Below are 21,911 nucleotides of genomic sequence, written 5' to 3' on the forward strand. Positions count from 1 at the left end.
CATAGCACAAACTGATCCTTGGTACCACCCCAAGGTTATGGGCCCTCTTGTAGCATAAACTAACCCTGATGGACTTCCAAAAGGAATGATACTAAACTCCAGGATAGCTGAACCCACAATTCCCTATCTTCTAGTAGGTTTATCTGCCTATGAACCCAGATCAGGAATCTAGGGGGAGGAAGGGCCAGTGGGGTATGGTGCGTCTAACCAATCAGACCCTGAGACCTCTGCACAGGACCCAGTCCTGTTCCTATAGATCAGTTTGTCTGACCTACTCAGACACCCAAGACTTCCTTACAGGACCCAGTGCTGATTGTCACAACTCCCAAACCCAGTTCATACCAAAAAACATGCTCAAACTCCATTCAAAACACAAATCTGTGGAGCAAGAACCTGGCCAGGATCTTACCCAGCATCCCCAGGTGCAGCAAGCAGACCCCAAACATAGCAAGCTCTGAGGGCAACTATGGCTGGTTCCCCGAGAGAAAGGAGGGGGTCGCTGGCTCTCTGCTTCATGGCCTACCAACTGCTCCAAAACCATTAAAAGGAAAATTCCTAGACCAACTAATCTACTTCAAAACTGTTAAAATTCCTAGAAGAATTTAATTTGCTAGAGTTTACTTGACTAAACACAAAACAAGAAGCAAACCAGGCAGCGCCTGCAGCCAGAGCGAGTTCTGAGAAGACCGGCCAGCGACCTGATCTGACGCATTTACGGAAAACAGCCGTGACTGGCTTCCACCCAGTCCACCACCCAGTCACCTGGTACAACATGCTTCACAGGCTCCTGGTCTCCTGCAACCACCCAAACCTCCCTTACTGCCACTAAGCTCTTCATTTGGCTGGGTCTGTGGGGCCAGGGTAGGTGCCAGTCCAAATCCACTGACGCCTACAAATTTTAACAGATTCTAACTTAACTCTTGCTTTTTTAATATAGAATGTTCCAGTCTGGCCTTTCAGGTGGCAGAGAAAGTAAAAAGCAAACAAGAAAAGCAGCTTGTACCATAAGACGCACATTCTCGCAGAGAGAACCTTCCAGTGTGGCACAGGGCTCTGCAAGGGTGCTTCTCCTAAAATCTGTTTTCTTTGGATAAATGGAAGACCAGCAAAAGCCTGAAAGGCAAACAGCATCTCTTAGACCTTTTGCCTGCAGGCCATCTGAGCAGAGATCAATACCGTGGCTCTAGTAGAAACACCACCATCAACTTCACCTGATAGCAATTCCCCCAATCAATACACCAAAGTGTAGGTGTGATCATGACGGATGGCCCCTTGTTGAGGAGCTGCCTCGGGCACTTACTTCAACTAGTCATGGACACACCAAGAGGAAGACCATTAGCACGGACAGTCCATTAGTCATCATGGGGGATGTGGGGCAGGGCAGACCCTCCTTGTTCCATAGGGACCCTCACCTCTCAGGGACTCCTTAAAACATGAGCAAATTACCAAGACAGGTGCCTGCTGATTTTAAGAGTTGTTTTTACCTTAAATAGTTTTTGCCTTTTATGTTGATTTTGGAATTTAATCCTCACATTAACAGGCAGCTCCATTACTGTGGGATTAAACGGGGCCCACTCTGATACAGAGATCTAGCCTGACCCTTCTCTCCAGCCAAATCCTTGCTGTTACAATCCTTAAGAGATGGGTGGTGACAGCTATATATTCTGAGAGCAATCTTAATGCTTTTGAGTCTCCATTTATTTTTAATAGCATCAAGCCAGCAATGTAACAGGAACCCCAAACCCACCTTAGCTTTCTGTACTCTCAGGGCAGCGGAAAAAACTAAATCTCTCTGTGGTTGAGCTAAGGCTGTTTATGCCTTTTAAAACCCTAGAGGACAAAGTCCAGAAGATCCTTCCAAACTGTTTCTCGCCAGGCAAATCCCATCTTAAGAATGCACAGCCTTTTGTTGTTTTCTTTTGTTAGAGATTGAACCCAGGGGTCCTTCACCACTGAACCACATCCCCAGGCCTTTTTATTTTTTAATTTTGAGACAGGGTCCAGCTAAGTTGCTTAGGGCCTTGCTAAATTGCAGAGGCTGGCTTTGAACTTGCAATCCTTCTGCCTCAGCCTCCAGAGCTGCTGGGATTGTAGGCGTGTGCCACCACACCGGGCTTGTCCTTCATTATAACTTCCCTGTGGCCCAACCAATGGGCTGCAGACTTCATTAGGGCCACGTTAGGGGTGGGGGCAGAGTTCAGTGGTAGGGCACATGCCAAGCATGCAAGAGGCCCGGGGTTCAAGTCCCAGCGCCCCATAATAAAAAGTGAAAACCTTGGTAAATGGATTTGATATTCAGACCCACACCTCCTGGCCAACCTACGTAATCCACAGAAATGATATTTAACCTATGTTTTCCTTCTAGAAGTAAATTATATTTTTTGAATCTTGATTATTATTCATAACACAAAACTATGTATGCGTATAAAACAAAGTCCAAGCAAAACACTCCGTGAAGATTCCTACTAGCATCTACCCAAACGCTACCAGACAAGGGGCCTGCTCACACAGGTGACAGGTGACACCAAATGCCAGCCAAGTAAAATAATTCAGATTTTCATTTTTTTTCCTTTTATGGTGCTGACATTGAACCCAGAGCCGCACATAATCTCTCACTGAGCTTTACACTCCCAGCTGACCTTACTCAATCTTTAAAGTGCCATTTTCTTCTCAAAAAATCACTGGGCAGTTCTAAGCCGACATCCTTGAGCTCCACTAAATTAAAGTATTAGATGATGAGAAAACAGTTTTGCTCTGCGACTCACCACATTTCTAACACCCAATGTGTGTTGCTTCCTCCCACACCAAATGATCCTCCAAAGCTGCACATGCATACTGGGTGTCCTAAAAGTCAATCAGAACACTGGCTACCTGGAAATGGTGCGGACCCTGGGGGAAAGGGCACAGGCCCACAAGACTGCTCCACTGCAATCACAAGACCCAGGTTGCCACCTGTACTTCTAACCAACTATCTGTAAGTTAGGGATTCCCATGACACCCTCCTCATGTCCAATAGTTATAGAAATAACTCAACAGAACTCAGGCAGACACTTATGTTTACCAGTTAGTTTTGCTTTTATCTATATGTGGGTTTTTTTTGTTATTATGTTTGTTTGAGGCGCTGGGGATTGAACCCAGGAGTCCTCTACCACTGGACTATATCCCCAGCCCTTTTTATTTTGTATCTTGAGACAGGATCTTGATAAGTTGCTGAGGCCAGCCTCACACTTATGATCCTCCTGCCTCAGCCTCCCAAGTAGCTGATATTACAGGGGTGCACTACTGCTCACCAGTTCATTATAAAGAACATAGGTGAAGAATCAAATAAAGCACATAGGGCGGGGACTAGAAAGGTCCTGAGCTCACAAGCTTCTGTCCCTGTGCAGCTGGACAACACCACCCTCCTGGCAACGTTCACCAACCTGGAAGTTTCTAGAATCCATAGTTTAGGGATTACTATGGGGGCTTCATCATGCAGGCATGATCATTTATTCCCAATTTAAGGCCCCTTTCTCCTCCTCAGAGGATGGGGGTGGGGCAGAAAGCTCCAGGCTTCCAACTGTGGCTCATCTTTCGGGTGCTGGCCACCACCCAGGAGCCCATGGAGGGTCGCCTCATTGCAAGAAAAGACACTCCTATCACCAGGAAATTCTAAGGGTGCTCTGTGTCAGGACTGGATTCAAAGGCCAAATATCAGAACAAAAGATGTTCCTAACACCCCTGTCACTCCGGAAATCATAAATTCTAGAGTGCTAGGAACTAGGGACAGAAACCAAATATGTATTTCTTATCCATGTCATCGGAAGTCACTGAGAGATTCCTTGGGGCAAGTCTTTCTTTTCAGTTCAGATTACTTTACCTCTTTCTAAAACAAAATTCCTTGGGAAATGACTCCCAGAGTCCCCTCACCTGGACCCCTTAACAACCCCTTGACTCTCCAGTCCCAGCCCTGGCCCGTCTCAAGGCCCAGCAGCTCTCCACCAAGTCCAGCACATGTCCCAAGGGCCATCCTCACGTGCCATCCCTACCTCCTCCCCACCCACTGGTCTTCAGTCTGTTCCTACATGACATCTCCCTGCACCCCAACTGCTTTCACTGAGGCCCCCAGGGTCTGACCAGACTTTTCCATATAGTAATGTACAGTGGACCCCTCCCTCCTTCCTTCTTGGCTTCAAGGAAAATATGTTCTACTGTTTACCTTTGTCCACTGGCCCCTCCTTGGTCCCCACTGCAGTTTCCTCTGCTACAGGGCTGACTAGACAACTCCCAGGCATCTCAAAATCAACCTGTCCAAAACAGACTCTCAGTGGCCTCAGGGCCTTTGCACAGGTCATTTCCTCTACTCAAAGGTTCTTTCCTCAACTTTCACCCAGCTAACATCATTCTACAAGCTTCAGCAGAGCTCACAGGTCCTCAGAGGCACACTTCCTGGTGCTCAGTCTAAATTAGTTACTGTTATTCTCTCGTGTCCCCTGCACTCACTATGTAGCTGGACAGCACTACCCTCCTGGCAATGTTCACCAACTTGGTAGTTTCTAAGAATCAATAGATTCAGTATTCATAACTTAATATCACCACTGGTGCCATTGGACCATCTCTCTCTCTCCAGAGCATGAGTGTGGTCAGAGTACAGGCCTTAGCACTGTGAAATAAAATGCTCTTTGGGAATTTTTCTTAATTATAAATAATTCAATCAATTTCCCTGACATCACCGGAAAATAAAACAGTTTGAAGCATGAAATCTTCCACAAAACCAAAACAGTCTGGGTTCTTTTTATAGGATTTGTTGCTGTTGTTTTATAGGTTAAGAAACTTATATCTGGGGAGGAGTGGGTTACAGTGACACAATCACATCTGAGATGGGATGAGACAAAGATCATGAACTTATCATTCAAACCAATTTCCTCTTAAGAGAGAAAAAAAATCCAAGATACCGTTGAATTTCAAATAAAAGCACCTGAGTAGTTCAGATGGACTTCTGAGATAGTTTTAAGTCTGTGTGAAAGGACACACCCCACACATGCTAGACATTCCCAAGGCTAAATATAGCTCACGGAGAGGACAAAGCTGACACACAGCTATCCAGGGGACTCACAGTCCACGGGGTAATGACACGACATTGCTCAATGCCTTCCTGGTACCCACTGCCCATGAGGAGCTGCTAGCTAGCCAAAAATAATGCCAAGCTCCCCCAAATGTTAGATCTGTCCATAGTTCATCAAAGCCATAGCTGCATATAAGCAGCATAGAATCATATGAGGCGTCTCATGAGAACCACAGCAGCACTCTCCCCTCTCACGCCCCTCTCCCCCAGCCCCCAAGGGACAACCTCTTCCAGTTGTTTATTTGGTTGCTTTTGGTATCAGGGATTGAACCCAAGGGCATTTAACCACTGAGCCCCATCCCCAGCCCTTTTTTTAAATACTTTATGTAGAGACAGGGTCTCACTGAGTTGCTTAGTGCCTTGCCATTTCTGAGGCTGGCTTTGAACTTGCAATCCTCCTGCCTCAGCCTCCCAAGCAGCTGATGACAGGCGTGCGCCACCGTGCCAGGCACTCTTCCAGTTCTTTTTATTCTTTAAAAATTTTTTTTAGTTGTAATAGACCAATACCTTCATTTTATTTCTTTATTTTTATGTGGTGCTGAGAATCGAACTCAGTGCCTCATGCATGCTAGGCAAGCGCTCTGCCCCAGAGCTACAGCCCCAGCCCTCCTTTAATTTTTCATGTAGGCCTTAACAGTCAGCTTTCAGAAGTGGAGGTGGCTCCCTTTGGTTGACCACCACTGCCACCCTCCCCTCATGCCCCAATGGTGCAGGAAGTTTTTGCTACATTGCCTGTCAATCCTTACATCATTACAACCACATGAACATTAGAGAGCTCAGGCTGGGATGCAGCCCAATGGCAAAGCATTTGCCTCGCATTTATTAAAGCCCTAGGTTCAATCCCCAGGTCCAAAAACAAAGGATAAAAAAAAATAAGATTAAAAAAAATTTAGCAAGCTGAGGTTTCTAGCAAAACTGCAAAAGTTTTTCTGTCCTGTGTGACTTTTTGTTTTCCTGGAGTTCATAACTCCACAGGCTCTCTGGCTATTGAGCCTTCTGCATAGCGTGGTCTCCCCAGGTGCAGATCTTCTTTTGATGTGTGCAAAAATACTGCATGGCTGTATACCTTGTCTTCCAGAAGTTTTCCTGCCATCATTTGCCCTCCTCCAATCTGGACTTAGAGGAAGGACCAGAGTGGGACTTCCACTGTCATCTCAGGATCTCCCTGCACCATGGAGGGGCTCAGAGCACAATGCCCCCAAATAGGACACTTTGGCATGCTGAGCACTTTGAAATAAAGAAGACCAGAGAGAACTCAGCAAACAAGGTCTTCCTGACCTTCTCCCATTCTCCTGTCTCCTGCCCGTTTTTTCCTCCAAAGAGAGTCATGCAAGCCAGGATTCCTCTTCCCAAGGCAAATCACAGACATTAAGCCCCTCTCCCTCAAAGCAAGCTATAAACTTTCAAAAGATCACTCTCTCCCTTCCCCCTTAGGAATTCATTCCAGAGGAGCTCTGCCCCATAACCCAGAAAGAACACTGTGCAGAGAGGCTGGGGGCATCCCCACATGCATCTCCACACACCTCCACCACGTTTCATGGAACCTACGCACAAAATATCTTTCCTTAGGTCTTTGGGGTTTCATTTCTGAAGGCTCCTACATCATGTAAAACTCTGATTAAATAAACTTACTATTTTTTTTCTCTTAGCCACCCATCTTTTGCTATAGGATTGTTGGCTCTGATCACACACCATCACCCTGGAAAGCACCTTCTCAAACAAATAACAAAAAACACAAATTCCTAAGGAAAACAATTGATATGCCAGACTGCATGAAAATCAAAAGTTAAAAGTGTTGGTTCTTCCAAAGACCCATGACAAAATACATTTAATTGAAGAATTCAGAATGAACACACACACACACACACACACACACACACACACCTCCTTAAAATAAAATTAGAGCTAACTCAATAGGAAACACAAGCAAAAGACAGATACTTCTCAGAAGGAAAAACATATTTACTACACATACACACATACACATACACACACACACACACATTTTTACATTTCTATTAAAAGAGAAATATTATTCCAGGGGTTCTGAGATACTATTCTAATATTGTATATTGTCATTAACAAAAAGCATCTCTGGCAGTAATATCGGGCAAGGATCTACACTGTGGGCAGTTTTGATGCCCTGCTTCCAGAAATGTAAATTTACACAAGCACTTGGGAAAACCATTTAGAATTATCTTGAAAGGTCTGAAAATTCAGAACCCTCCCGCCCAGTCTTGGGATTGCTGGCCAATGCTCCAGTTCTCCCTCCCTCCAGGCATATGGCAGAATGCTGTGTCCTCAGGTCTCTGAGGTTACAGGTGGCCATGTGACCTGCTGTGGCCAGCGGAACTTTTGTTAAGCAGAAGGGGTGTGTTGCTTCAGGGGGAAGTGTAACAGCCAGATTCACCAAGTTGCCTTTCCCTGGAAGCTCTGGAAGTGAAGCCTTTACTGGCCCATCTTTGAGAGCCGAACATACGAGGAGACTCGTGCTGACCTTACGGGATGCACAGCAAGAAGGAAGTCCCTGTGTTGGGGTGTTTCCAGCCCTTCTTGACTGACACACCCCCAGTGAGGTCACCCATGGACGTATTCTCTAGAGAAACCTTTACAAGTCTGAATACTACCTGGATGTTCACAGCACCATCATGCATAAGAGCAAAGCCAATAACAACTAGAACCCAAACACCCCAACAGGAGGATGAATGATTCCATCACAGAATATTCAGTCAGTGGACTGCACAGTGATGGAAATGAGTGAACCACAGCTTCATGTGTCGCCATGGTGCCACGTCAGAGGGGGGAGGCTCACCAAGCTACCGGAAAGTACAGGAAGTATGAAGCATGAGCCCCCTTATATAAAGTTACAAGATCACACAAAACTAACCCATGTAACAAGTCGAGATACCTACAAGTGTGTTAAAACATGCAGAAAAGCAAGGCGGCCACACTGGAATCCCAGCAGCTCAGGAGGCTGAGACAGGAGGATGGTGAGTTCAAAGTCAGCCTCAGCAAACCGAGGCGGTAAGCAACTCAATGAGACCTTGTCTCTAATAACATACAAAATAGGGCTGGGGATGGCCAAGGGCCCCTGAGTTCAATCCCCATTTCAAAAAAAAAAAAAAAAGCAAGGCAGTATAATTCAGGAGCATGGTTCCCACAAGGCAGGGATGGGAAACATGATCAGAGAAACAGAAGGGGTCTCTCAGGCATGGAGAATTCTGTTTTGTTTTGTGTTTTTGGTAACAGGTGGAGGGCATATCGTGTTCATTCTGTTATTTACGCTTTACATTCATAGCACAAACTCTTATGCACATGGGAGATTTCATATTAGAAACCAGCCACAAAATGCCATACCTGTCATAAGGAAATCTTATTAGGGGACTGTGTATTCTTTTGTTGACTCCCCCCACACACACCTTTTTTTTTTTTTTTTTTAAGTAGAGAGAAGGAGGCAGGAAAAAAATAATAATAAAATCCAGCAGAACAAATGACCCACCAAATGCTCAGGGATACAAATGACTCAAATTGGCAAAGCTGTTAATTGGCTGCTGATGTACAGGGGGGATGATTCTGGCTCTGATGGAATCGTTGACAGGAAGGGTACCGAAGACGAGTATTTCTAACAGCTGGGCTGGATCAGCCAAGAAGCTACCGCTGGTCCTTATAGCGCTGGCCTGAGAAAGTGAAGAACAGCCTGTGTTACTTCTTCCTGTGTTCTGCATGATTCCATTTCCAGGCTGGGGTCCAACATCTCGACTGCCAGGCTCCCGTCTCTCCGTTCCACTTAGATACCTGTGTGTTCAACAAATATTTATCAAGAACCATTATTCTGGTGCTGGAGGCAGAGCAGAAAGGACAAAGACCTGGGACCTCTCTCCTAGAGCTCCTGCTCTGGTTCTCTCTAATCAGATAAAGCTACCAAAAGCTGCCACCAGACAAAGAGTGGCAGGTGCTATAAAACAAAGTGGAAGGCAGAACAAGAGGATCAGGTGACCAGGCTTCAGAGCAAGGGAAGGGGCAGGTTTCCAGGAAGTGGAGCTCAGGCTGAGATCCAAGGGTAACGAGAAGTTGCTGGGCAGCCGGGGAGACGCAGAGGGGACAGCTGGTGAAAGTCCCAGCAGAGAAAACTGCCTGCCTCTGGAGGGTCCATACCTAAGAGCAGAAGGTGGAGGAGAAGCAGCCTGAGACCCAGGCAGGGTGAGCTCCTGCAACTCCAGGAGCATGACAATATGTTCATGGCTGCTTTTTATTACAACCGAGAAGAGTTTTCAAAACTAGGGAAAATCTGCTGGAATACTGTCAGGTTTATTACAATCATTTTCAACGAATTCCTCCTTCACCCAATGCCACCAGAATGTGGAGTCACAATCATAACACCCTTGCTCCTTTGCTGCTAGGAAATAAATTCTTTAAAAGATACCACAGAGGGTTAACCCAGGGTTTCCACTCTTCTCAAGGAGTCCCAATCAGACTGAAAGAACTAGCCTTGCTACCCACATAAGAGGTACACAATCTGTACCGCTTATGATGTCCTGGAGTGACACAGTGTATGCCTCCTTTGATTATCTAATTACAGATACGGGGCCTCTATTACGCTCTCATTAACTACAATTCTTGGAAACCTCAAAGTGTTTATTAAAGGTTTATCAGTCCTTAAAGATGTATCACTTATTTTGCCCATTGCATTCTTCAGTTTTGTGCATCTAAATTCAAACTACTTCCTTTATTTGTGATTTCTTTCTTATGGTGCTTTGAGGAAACAAGACCAAAGCATGGAAGACTTTAGAGCCAACACCTGGGACTCCTGCACAGGGCCCCCGGCTGTGGTGCTGAGCCAAAGACTGGTTGAAATAAAAGGCACCAACAAATTCAGCTACCTGAGCAGGATTCCAGTCCTGCTAGAGGTTGGAACCCCTGTTAGTTTTGTTAGCTGCATGCTGGGCTCCACCAGTTTCCAGCCTTCTGACAGAGTCATCCTGAGCAGGCTTGGGAGCTCACAGGAAGCCCCTATTTTTGGGGACCTGACTCCAAAGGCAGCAGATAATTCACATTAGGCACAGCATGGGCTACATAATCAATGCATGAACAAATGCCAGGTGAAGTTCTCTATTTATACGGTCAAAGAAGCCCAGTACCCAAATCTTGCAAAATGCCAGTTAGTTGGCCATTGGGCAATACTTAACCCAATGTGCTTTTAAATATTTTTTTTTTTTAAAGAGAGAGTGAGAGAGGGAGAGAGAGAGAGAGAGAATTTTTTAAAATATTTATTGTTTAGTATTTGGCGGACACAACATCTTTGTTTGTATGTGGTGCTGAGGATGGAACCCGGGCTGCACGCATGCCAGGCGAGCCCGATACCGCTTGAGCCACATCCCCAGCCCTTAATCTTTTAATTATACTTAAGAAATACAGCACTTTCTATTAGATAAATGATTATTTCTTGTATCCCTCACTACAACAAACTTCTTTACATCTTTATTCCCAAAAGCCCTCATGTCATTCACTTTTGTTAAATATTACTTCGTTTTTCTTTTTTCAAACCAACCAGATGTCAAGCACAAGTCATGCTCTCAATGTTTATTGTTTAATTCTAGCCTTTACTTTAATTGGAAGCTTCATGCACTCCTAGTGGAAAGAAAAAAATGGCAAAGCCTAATGAGGAACAGTTTCTAACCCTCCAGAGCAACTGTCAGCATCGCCCCATCTTAAGGCCGAGTCATTAACTAAGGCACCAAGAACTGAGTAAAGGAGCCCCGGGCCTCTCAATCCAGATTTGAAACCAACAGACTCACCTTGACTCAAAGCCAGCATTACCCACAATTTTCCACTACACCATCTTCCTCCCTTGACCCTAATTGTTCAGGGAATCGTTTAGCCCATCACTGGTTCAAATGCAATGATGAGAACAGGGGTTGAAGGTACGCTTTCTGCAAACATCAATAGTTGATTCATGTTATAACTTCACAATAGCCATTCTCTTAGGGCAAAGAGTTGCAAGATTATACAGGCATCAGGCATACACGTAATCGGACACTGAAAAATAAAATCCTTCAGAAGGGCACATCTGAGCAATGATATTTGGTCTTTAGAGTTACACTTATCCCATCTTGAAGGGCTTCAGAGAGCTGTGGGGGAGGGACGGCTGTGGCCTGGGTGTTCTTTCTGTCCACTGCCTCCCACACACTAACTTCTCCCTCTCTTTGTTCTCTCCGAGAAGACAGAACATTTATAAGAAATATTCCCACGGGCTGGAGACTGTGAACACTGGGTAACTGTACTTCCTTCCCAGTGGGGCAAAATTGCTTCTGTCTGCAGAACTTTGGAAACACCTCATAATACTGAACACACCACACTCCAACCCGAGGGCGAGGTGGCAGCCGCAGTAATGCCCAGAGCCCCAGATTGCATTTTCTAGTCAGGTCTTTCTCCTGCCCTCCCCAACACCCCCACCCCCAAAATAAGGAATTAAAAAGGGGATCTCCCAAGAATACAAGAAAGAGCCGTAAAGCAGAAGCAGAGGACCAAGCATGAGGAGGTGGGGAGGAAAAGGGGGAAGAACTGGGAAATAACATGGACCAAATTATACTATGTGCATGTGTGAATATATCACAAGGCATTCCAGTTTTATATATGACTATAATGGACCAATTAAGAATAAATTTAAGGGGCTGGGGATATAGCTCAGTTAGTAAAGTTCTCGTCTCACGTGCACAAGTCCCTGAGTTCAATCCCCAGCACCACAAATAAATAAATAAATAAATATAAAAAATTAAAAGACCCATAGTATGGAGGAAGGGTAGAGAAGAGGACTGTACTGGGGATTGAAATGCAGAAAACTATGTTCTATGCATCTATGAATATGTCAAAATGAACCCCACTGTTGGCTATAACTACAACACACCAAAAATTAAAATTTTAAAAATTAAAGAAAAAGAAAGAGGTTCCAAGAGACGGCAAGGTTAGCCTGTCTGTGCCTGGCCACCTGAGAAGTCAGTGCCATAGTGCCCACAATACTCCCCCCCCCAAAAGCAGGAGCTACAAGGGGAAGAGAGAGAGAGAGAGATGGAGGATGAGAAGAACTCTGTTTCCCACCCCCCACCCCTCCCGCTTCCCACAGTGGCCAGACTGCCAGGTAAACAGGAAGCAGAGAGGAGACAGGGGATATTCCTGTTCCATTCCATCAGCTCAGCCTCAGTAGGAAAAGCTGGGCCTCTGCACCCATCCAACTTTAAGAAAAAAGTGGGATCTATCATTTATATATGCATTCATCCATCTCTTCATCCTACAAGTGTTTACTGAAAAGGTTTACTGGGGAACAATATGGACCACCTTATATTGGTACACTGTGCGCATGTAGTAATATGTAACAACAAATTCCACTAGTATATATAATTATAATGCACCTATAAAAATGTGCTGGCACATGCCTGTAATCCCAGCAATTTAAGAGGCTGAGACAGTAAGATCATAAGTTCAAAGCCAGCTTCACCAACTTTAGCAATGCTCTAAGCAACTTAACAAAACCCTATCTAAAATTTTAAAAACTGGGGGGAGGGGTTGAAATTGGGTTCAACCTAGAAGCAAACACACACACACACACACACACACACACACACGAAAAAAAAAAAGCCCTGAAAAATGTTGACTCAGTATATGTTATATGCTAGGCATCATCATAGATAAAATACCTGCCCTCAGAAATAGGTAATTAAGTTTGGAAAAACTATGGAGAAAATATGTAAGTATATTACATGTTAGAAAGTAAAAAAGTTACGGAGAAAAATAAAACTGGGAGGTGTATAGTGAGTGTGTGTGTGTGTGCGCGTGTGTGTGTGTGTGTGTGTGTGTGTGTAAGTAGATTGGCAAGTGATAATCCTCAATGAAACAAAAACTTATATTTCTGAAGTTGGATAACTCTTATCACAGTAGACTCCAGACCTTACGTTTAAAATTCTACCTGATAGCAAATTTTGCTCTTCAATAAAAGTATACTTTTTGATTACTGCACCCTCACATTTTATTTCCAACCCTTCTTTGCCCCCTCCATTTGCTCGCCTCCAAAGAACAGTAACCCAGCATGGAGGCACACGCTTACGATCCTAACTACTCAGGAGCATGAGGCAGGAGGATCACAACTTCAAAGAACCCAGACAATTTAGGGAGACTTTACAGCAAAAAATAAAAAAGGACTGGGAATGTAGTTCAGTGGTGGAGTGCCTGCCTTGCTTGCTGGAGAGGCTACGTTCAATCCCCAGCAATGAAAAAAATAAAACAAAAACAAAAACTAATCAGTCACAATGTTTTCTACTTCAGTTCCCACTATTTTCATAAACTAAATCCAAGTTTTAAACTCTTAAGTTGCCAAAAGTCTGTCACATTGGATTTCCACATTTTCCTAAAACCACCAACATGAAGCTGCCCTGTGGCCAATCAGTCTTGACTTTACAGCATCCATAAGTGGCCCCAGGAAGACTAGCACAATGGTGATACTGTAGGTCTGGGTGGCTCACCTGGCACAGCCATGCCACTTGCCTCAGGGCTAAATGCTCAAAGGTCAATATCAGGCTACATAGGAAATGTCATCCTTGCACAATCAACAGGAGGTGGTTCTGGGTCTCTAAGAAATAAAGCGAATTGTCTTCTTCTTCTTCTTCTTCTTCTTCTTCTTCTTCTTCTTCTTCTTCTTCTTCTCTCTCTCTCTCTCTCTCTCTCTCTCTCTCTCTCTCTCTCGTTGTTGTTACTGTTGCCTTTAAGAATGTTCTGTACATTCACAGCAAGTTCAAACCAAGAAAGACCAAAGCCTGACTATTACAACATGAGACCTGCCTGGTTAGACAATGCAAGGGCAAGGGGTCCATATCAGACAGAATTCATTACAGGTAGACCCTGGACACCAGAGTCAGAAACAAGAGGGCCTGAAGCAAAGCACAACCAGGTACTGTATGAGCAGCTTTGCCCTCCACATCTAGAGCCTGCCTGATGTGGATAACCTGGAGGCGACAGGCCTTCATTCATCTGCCCTCATAGATCTTTCTTAAAGCAGCACACAGAATGTGTAGGACAATCGTCCTGTGCTTCCTACTTTGAAAATCTCCAAGCCCTATACTCACCCTTGACTACTGTAAACCAGATACCCTACTTAAGGCACCATAAGTTAAGATACACTACCATCAGTGAACAGGGCACAAACCCCTCTCCAGCCTCTTCGCCTCTGCTGGGCCCTGCAAAGCTCCACCAAGCTCCATTTCCCAAGGGCCAGGGTACTAGGCACCACTGTGCAGCTCAGAGGCCCTCCCAGGCCCCTATGGCTTCCTGCCTTCTGCTGCATCTGCTACCCACCAGGACCACTGATCCCCCACTGCCTTACCCCACTTCCATCCAGAACCCTTCACTGCCCCTTCCACCTAGAATCCTGCCAACTCCTACCCACTCCTGGGGTCTCTGTCAAGTCTCCCTCCTCTAACAAAACAAGCTGCCAGCTTTCTCTGAGCTTAAATTACCAGAGGTAACTCCCCTTGAACTTTTGGTTTTGCCATGTTGGTCCATTTCCCCTACTTTACAAGACCTGGATAAAGCCTTCCCCAGACTGGCACAAGAGTCATGAACAGTTAACCTGGGGACCCAATCCTGGTCCTTTGACTTTTCCAACCTTGCTTTTCTCTGTAGGAAGGCTGTGACAAAAGGTCACTATTATTCAGATTTTGCAACTGGAAAATTTCAGCTAGGTCCCCTAAGTACAACCGAATTTTCCTTCATTGATCTGTTTAAACAGGCATTCTAGCGAATGCAAGCTGGCCTCAATTTCCAAAAGCTTTGGATCATAACTTTCAAGAAAAAAAAAAAAAAGCCTTGTTTTTCATCAACTTCACAAGCCTGAGGTTTCTTTGTCTGGTTTTGGTTTTTGTTGTTTTGTTTTGTTTTTCCTATCATTCCTCAGAAGATACTGAAGGGGTGTGGAACCTATGCTTATTTTTGCTAAGATCATAAGCTTGGGAATCACACTGCCTCAGTTTCCCCTAGGCAAGAAGAGACAGTCCCAGGCCCACACACCAGACCTCCCAAGCTGCGCCTCACCATGGGCTGGCCGCGAGTCCCTGGCCGCGACACCACCTGGAGCCTCAGCCACGTCCAGATGGCCAAGTCCAGGCCTGCCCTGAGGCCCCGCTGTCACCTGGCACCCAGCACCGAGGTCCACTCTCCTCTCAGGGGACATCCCCCCACCGTCCCCACTCCCGCGCGCCTTGTGGCCAAGCTCCAGTCGGCGTTTCTTCTCCAATTCCTGGAACCTAGTCTGACCTCCAGGTGCTCACCCAGCCAGGTGGCAAAGACACCTGCCTCACCCGGGAAAAATGCACCAGCCCGCCAGTCCCTCTGGCTCAACCTCCTCGGGAGCTTGCACGAGAAATGCAGAAGAAAGGAAAACAAACCCGAGGCAGGGCCGTCCTGGCCCGGTGTCTCCCGTGAAATCGCCACCTGCGACTCAGCCCCGAGCTGGGAGCTGCGGCCCGGCAGGGAGCGAGGCCCGGGGCCCGGCCCACCCCAGCGAGCCCCTTACCGGTGAGACGACCGCCCCCCTCGCCGTGCCCGCGGCGCCGCTGAAGGATGAAGTAGCAGCTGCTCTTCTGGGTCACCCAGAGCTTCAGGGCGTTCTTCAGCAGCACCTCCTCGGGCTTGAGCCACATCGCGGCGATCCGGCCGCGCTCGAGGGCCCCGGTTCACATCGCCGCGGCCACCGGCCGCATCGGGCCCAGCGCTCGGGAGGAGGCGGCGGCGGCGGCGGCTGCGCGCGGGGAACCGCAGACCGGCCGGTGCCCAGCGCTCGCAGTCCCGGGAGCGCAGCGGGAGCAGCTCGCCCCGCGCACCCGGCGCAGCCCACGCGCGGCCCCGCCCCCGGCCCCGCCCCGCCCTGGCCCCGGCCCCGCCCCGCCCCGCCGCCGGCCCCGCCCCCGCCCCGCCGGCTCCCGCGGCGCCTCCCGGGTTTCCGCGTCCCGGCCGCTCGGGCTCACAGTTCCGGAGTGGAGGGAGGAAGTCCGATCCCGCTGCCAGGTCCCCTCCCTCCAGGCCCCACCGAGATCGCTGGGAGAGCCTGGGCAGCGCCGCGCTCCGGCCCTGGGCCGCGGCTCCTGGGAAAGAGCTCGGGTGGCGGAGCGGCCCCCCACGCATCTCGTTCCAAGTGGTGTGAAGGACCTAGGGGACACGAGGTCCTGCTGCCCAACTCAGAGCCGTTTGTCCTGGGAGGGACGGAATGCATGAGTGCAGGCCAGTACACCCAAGTGCGTTGGGTTTCAAATAACATTGTTTAATTCACCCCAAAATAGCATGAAAATTAAAAACAATTTTTTCGAATTTTTTAACACGGCACACGTTTAAACAATTTTTTAATTGACACGTCATACTCGTTCATATTTATGAGGCACTGAATGATATTTCAGTACTGTAGAGCGTGCAATGATCCTATCAGGATGACTGGCATATCCATCACTCAGATATCATTACTTTTAAGACACGTGTGTGAGGCTCTCACAAGGGAACCGCTGGAGCTGCAGAAAAGGCAGAGATGTTGGGGAACCTGAGGCAAGTGTCAGACCACTGCAACTGCTAGAAGAAACCCTAGAGTGAGGACATATTGGCTCAGGCACTGACTTCCTTAATAAGACTCTTAAAACTCAAGAAATAAAACCAAGAATCAATAAGTAGAATAACTTCAGATTAAAAAGCTTCTGCACAGCAAAGGAAACAAAAGCAGGAAGAAACAGCCTATAGAATGAAAGAAAATTTTGCCATCTACTCTTCTGACAAGGGATTAATATGCAAAAATATATAAAGAACTAAACACACACACACACACACACACACACACACACACACACACACCAAAAAACAAATAACCCAATCAGTAAATGGGCAAAAGATCTAAACAGACATTTCTCAAAAGAAGAAATATAAAGGGCCAACAAATATATGAAAAAATGTTCAAAGTCCCTAGCAATCAGGGAAATGCAAATCAAAATTTCACTGAAATTTCATCTCACTCCAGTCAGAATAGCAATCATCAACAATACAAATAATAATAAATGCTAGCAAGGAGGTGGATGGGAAATGTACATTGTTGGTGGGATTGCAAATTAGTGCAACCCCTTTAGAAAACACTGTGGAGAATCTTCAAAAGATTAGGAATGGAACCACCATATGACCCAGCTATCTTACTCCTTGTATTTATCCAAAAGAACTAAAATTAGCCATTCTGTAGTGTTAGGTCAATATTCACAGAGCATGCACAAAAGTCAAATTGCGGAACAGCCAAGGTGCCCATCAACAAATGAATGAATAATGAAAATATGGTATATGTACACAATATGTACTCAGCCATGAAGAAGAATGAAATTATGTCATTTGCTGGTAAATGGATGAAACAGGAGAATTTTTTAAGTGAAATGAACAAAATTCAGAAAGTCCAGGATAGAATGTTTTTTCTCATAGGCAGAAGCTAGAGAGGAATGAGGAAATTTAAGAAGGGGGGAATCCCATGAAAACAGAAGGGAGAATAGTGGGTAGAGGAGAGGGATCAAGGGGAATGGAGGAGGGATTAGAGGGGTGGAACTGTGGAACAAAATGGACCAAACTATGCTGTATGCATGCGTGACTATATCACAGCAAATTTCACTTTTATATATAACTATAATGCAGCAATTAAAAAACAATAAATAAATGGAAGGAAAATCAGTAGCATAGAGGAAGGGGATAGGGAGGGAAAGGGCCAGTACTGGGGATTGAAATGGAACAAAATTATGTCATATGCATCTATGAATATGTCACAACCCCACTATTATGATTAAGTATAATGTACTAATAAAAACATTTAAAATGAGTATTTTCTCAAGGCTATTTTAGAAAAAGACACATAACAGCTGTCCTTGAACATGGAGGGCGGGTTGCGCTCACAGCAATCTCCACAGCGAAGCAGTTAAATCCAACATCCTAGCCAAAGAGGCAAAGAAAAAGTCTATCAGAATATCCCTGCACCTCAGTTTTAACAAAGGTATCCCTTACAGTGTGACTGTTAACTAGGACAGAACTTAAAAGTGTTAGTTAAATCCTTACAGGACACCTAAGACCAAATGGAACCAGGCTGGGGCTATAGCTCAGGTGGTAGAGTGCCCGCCTTGAATGCACAAGGCCCTGGGTTCAATCCCCAGTACCACAAAAAAAAAAAAAAAGCCTAGGAACCTGTTTGCAGAGGACCAAAAGGATCATCTCAGAAACCCTGAGTAGTCGAGTGGGGTGTCCATGACTGTAATCCCAATAGTGTGAGAGGCTGACGCAGGAGGATCACAAGTTCAAACACAGCCTTAGCAACTTAGCTAGACCCTGTCTCAAAATTTAAAAAAAATAAAATGGGCTGGGGATGTGACTCAGTGGTTGAATGCCCCTGTTTAAATCCCTGATACCAAAAGGAAAAATAAAAAGAAACAGAAACCCTGATCAGATTTGATAGAGAGCCCTGCGGGAAACAGACAGTCGAGACCACTCACCTGGACAGCAGGGAAGCCAGTTGTCAAGGACTGACCAGACACAGACAAATTTCCTTTGGGGGGAAAACAATTAAGGGAGTCAGATATAATCAGGGGCCTAGGGTACACAAGGGTGTACACAGCAGTCAGGGATGACAAGAAAATATTCCTTCCAGAAACATTCTCTGGCACCTGCCACTCTCCAATATCCTTCTCTGCCCTGAAGTTGCAGAAATAAATGGGAGATGGGCCTGCCCTAAGGAACACACAGGTAGGGAAACAGATGCAGAAAGGTGTAGTGGAAATCAAAAGCCACGTGTTCAGGGAGGAGTGAGAACACAGTGTGAATGGAGAGCTCCTGGGGAAGGGGACAGAGAAAGCTCCAGAGAACCACCATTGCTAGATGGGAACTTGAAAAATGAATACAGACTTGCCATGCAGGCCTGTAGGGGAGGGCATATCTGGAAAACAGATCAACAAATATGGCATTGTGGTTTGGGGCAGCCTGTGCAGGCTGGCAGCCCTACATCAAATCCCAAACTTGCTGCTAGTTAGCTGTGTGACCTTGACCTTGGGCAAGATAGAAATCTCAAGTGAATCTCAGTTTATGCAGTCACAGAATTGGAATACTTACAGTACCTCCCTTGCATAACTATGCAGAGTAGAATATACTTAAGCACTTGGAATATATAGTGCTATGGTTTGACTATATCTCCAAAGGGCATGGGTTAGGAACTTAGTCCCCAATGGAATAGTGTTGAGAGGTGGTACTTTTAAGAGGTTATTAGGTCACCTCTTCTTAGGAATGGATTGAATTAATGGATGAATGGATTAATGTCATTATCTCAGGAGTGTGTTAGTTATCACAAGAGAAGCTTTATTATAAAAGCAAATTTGTCCCTGTCTCCTGCTCTCCCTCTCTTGCCCTTCTGCCCTGCACCAGGGATGGCACAGCATGAAGGCCCTCGCCAGATGCTGGTGCCATGCTCTTGGATGTCTCAGCCTCCAATACCAAATAAATTTATGTTCTTTGTAAATCCCCCAGTCTGTGGTTTTCTGTTATAACAACACAGACAAGACACACTGTAAGCTCTCATGAGCATCAGCTAATACTACTGAATGTGCTCCTGACACAATCCACACACATTCACTCATGTTTTAAACATTATTAAGCTTTTACCTGCCCAATATTAAGTAGGAAAGAATCATGGAGACACAGGAATATAAAAAGTGTTGGGAGGGGATGGGGTATTGCAGCCTGACTTCTCCCTTCCCACCCCCAAAGCTCCTACCTATGTCTCCCATTACCCAAATCAGACTTGTGGGAGGTCAGGGTGCTTGGGAATGTAGGTTTCAGAGGTCAGCCTCCCAGCACAGAGCAAGGTGGAAAAAGTCGGAGAGTGTAACTGGAGGAGATGATGGAGAACATCCGGCATGGGTGCCAACAACTTCCTATTGTCAGTTATTTCTGCATGCTCATCACCCCTTGATGGTGTAATGAATTGTATTTTGTCCCCCCAAATCCATATGTGGAAGTCCTAACCCCCAGTAACTCAGAATGTGACATAATTGGAAATACAGTCACTGCAGATGTAATTAGTTTAAAATGAGATTATTAGGGTGGATTGTAATTCAATAAGATTGGTATCCTTGCAAAAAGAGAAAATTTGAACAGCCAGACTCACAGGGAGAATACCACCAGAAGACTGGAGTTATGCCAAAAAAGTGCCAGAAGCTAAGGAACCAGCCTGGATCTCAGCCCCTTCCAACACTCTTTCTGTGTTTAAACCACCTAGTTTGTGGAACTTTGATATGGCCATCCCAGCAAATGAATACAGATACTTCCCAAATCCTGCCCACAGCACATCTGTTCCAACATTCAGAGGCAGATTCTGTTTGTTGCCCACCCTGGCTGATACCAAGAGTGACCACAGTTCCTCACTGTGGAATTCTGGCTGGGTAATGCACAAATCTGTGCATGTGTAGGGAACAGAAGGAAGACTAGGAACCCGTGCCACTCAGCAGCAGCAGGAGGACTCAAATTAGTACTGATGGTAGTAGAGGAGAGGAAGGAGGACAAGGATTTGGGGCTCTTGCTGGTGTTAAACATGATTTCTGTGGCAACAGAAATCATCACAAAAGGTTGTAGAATTAGATAGCTGTTCCTGTGTGCCCTGGGAGAATTACAAAAAACCAAATAAGCATGAACAATTAAATTCTCATTTCAAGGTCTCCATATGGCGAAATTCAAAGAATCCCTTGTCTATATAACCACAGGACAGACAAGGTCTTCTTCAGATCCTAAATATAATTGTGCAGGTGACAGAACTGTTGCAAAGGTGACCTGCTCAGCCTTAGCAAGCTCCGTGGCTAAGATGGGGACCCTGATTGGGAAGGAGTAGGACACTAGGCTTGTGAAGAGACTGTTTGGTCAGGTCCAAATCCCAAGCTTCCCTTGCCTACAAAGTAGCCTTTCCTCACCGCAGGAGGAAATTTGCCTTCACTTACATGAAAACCTCAGGCGACTCCACCAGGGCCTTCACATGAATGCCTCTTCTCCAGACCTTCCCCCGTGTACCTCACCAACCCCAGGACCACCATGAGAGGAAACTCCCAGCAGAGCCCAGCAGCGGGACTGAAGGACAGCCAGGGGATGGGGAAGTAGAAACAGATCATATCCTGAGCCAGATGGAAAATGTTGCCCACGTGTGTTGGGAGGCAGCTGAGGATTGAGTAGGGGATTAAATTCTAGAGTGTTCTATCAAGAAGGATGAAATGTAAGGTTGGATTCAGTGATATTTACAAATATGCATATAATCATCCATGATTTATTGTATTACATATTGGGGGTGATGAAAATATTTTGGAAAATGTGGTGGTGCTTATGAATATACTGTGAACATGTTGAAAACTACTGAACACATTAGAAGGTAACTTGTTAAAAAACAGATGGGAATGGAAATGATTCTTGTCTAAAGCAATGCCAGTAAACTTTGGTCCATATTGACACCCCTGATATGATTAGAATATTAATATTCTTAAATTACTATAATTATAGATGTAAAATTTATGTACAATATAAAACAATATTACATAAATGAAATGATTATTATAAAAATGTATTATAATATCCACATTTATGCCTATATATCTGTTCTTTATACTCTCCTTTGAATTCATCTTAACACATTACTGATTTCCTTATCAACGAAGGAGTTGAAAAAAATCTCTGGCCCATCTTCTTTTTATATTTACAATGACAGCCACATTTTCAACTCTTTGAAAATCATACC

The 21,911-nt window shown here is 45.5% G+C and overlaps 1 protein-coding gene across 3 annotated transcripts in view; it reads right to left on the minus strand.

The window, feature by feature from the left end:
* The window catches only part of Tbc1d8 (TBC1 domain family member 8), a 111,046-nt gene extending 95,117 nt beyond the window's left edge, over positions 1-15,929 (minus strand). For all 3 annotated transcript variants that reach the window (XM_077792150.1, XM_077792151.1, XM_077792149.1), the window contains exon 1: positions 15,663-15,929. In XM_077792150.1, the coding sequence (XP_077648276.1) occupies positions 15,663-15,789 (127 nt within the window). In that variant the 5' untranslated portion in view covers positions 15,790-15,929. The remainder of the gene's footprint in view (positions 1-15,662) is intronic.
* Between the last annotated feature and the right edge of the window lie 5,982 nt (positions 15,930-21,911).

Source organism: Urocitellus parryii, chromosome 12 (genome assembly GCF_045843805.1).
Source record: "Urocitellus parryii isolate mUroPar1 chromosome 12, mUroPar1.hap1, whole genome shotgun sequence".
NCBI lineage: Eukaryota > Metazoa > Chordata > Mammalia > Rodentia > Sciuridae > Urocitellus > Urocitellus parryii.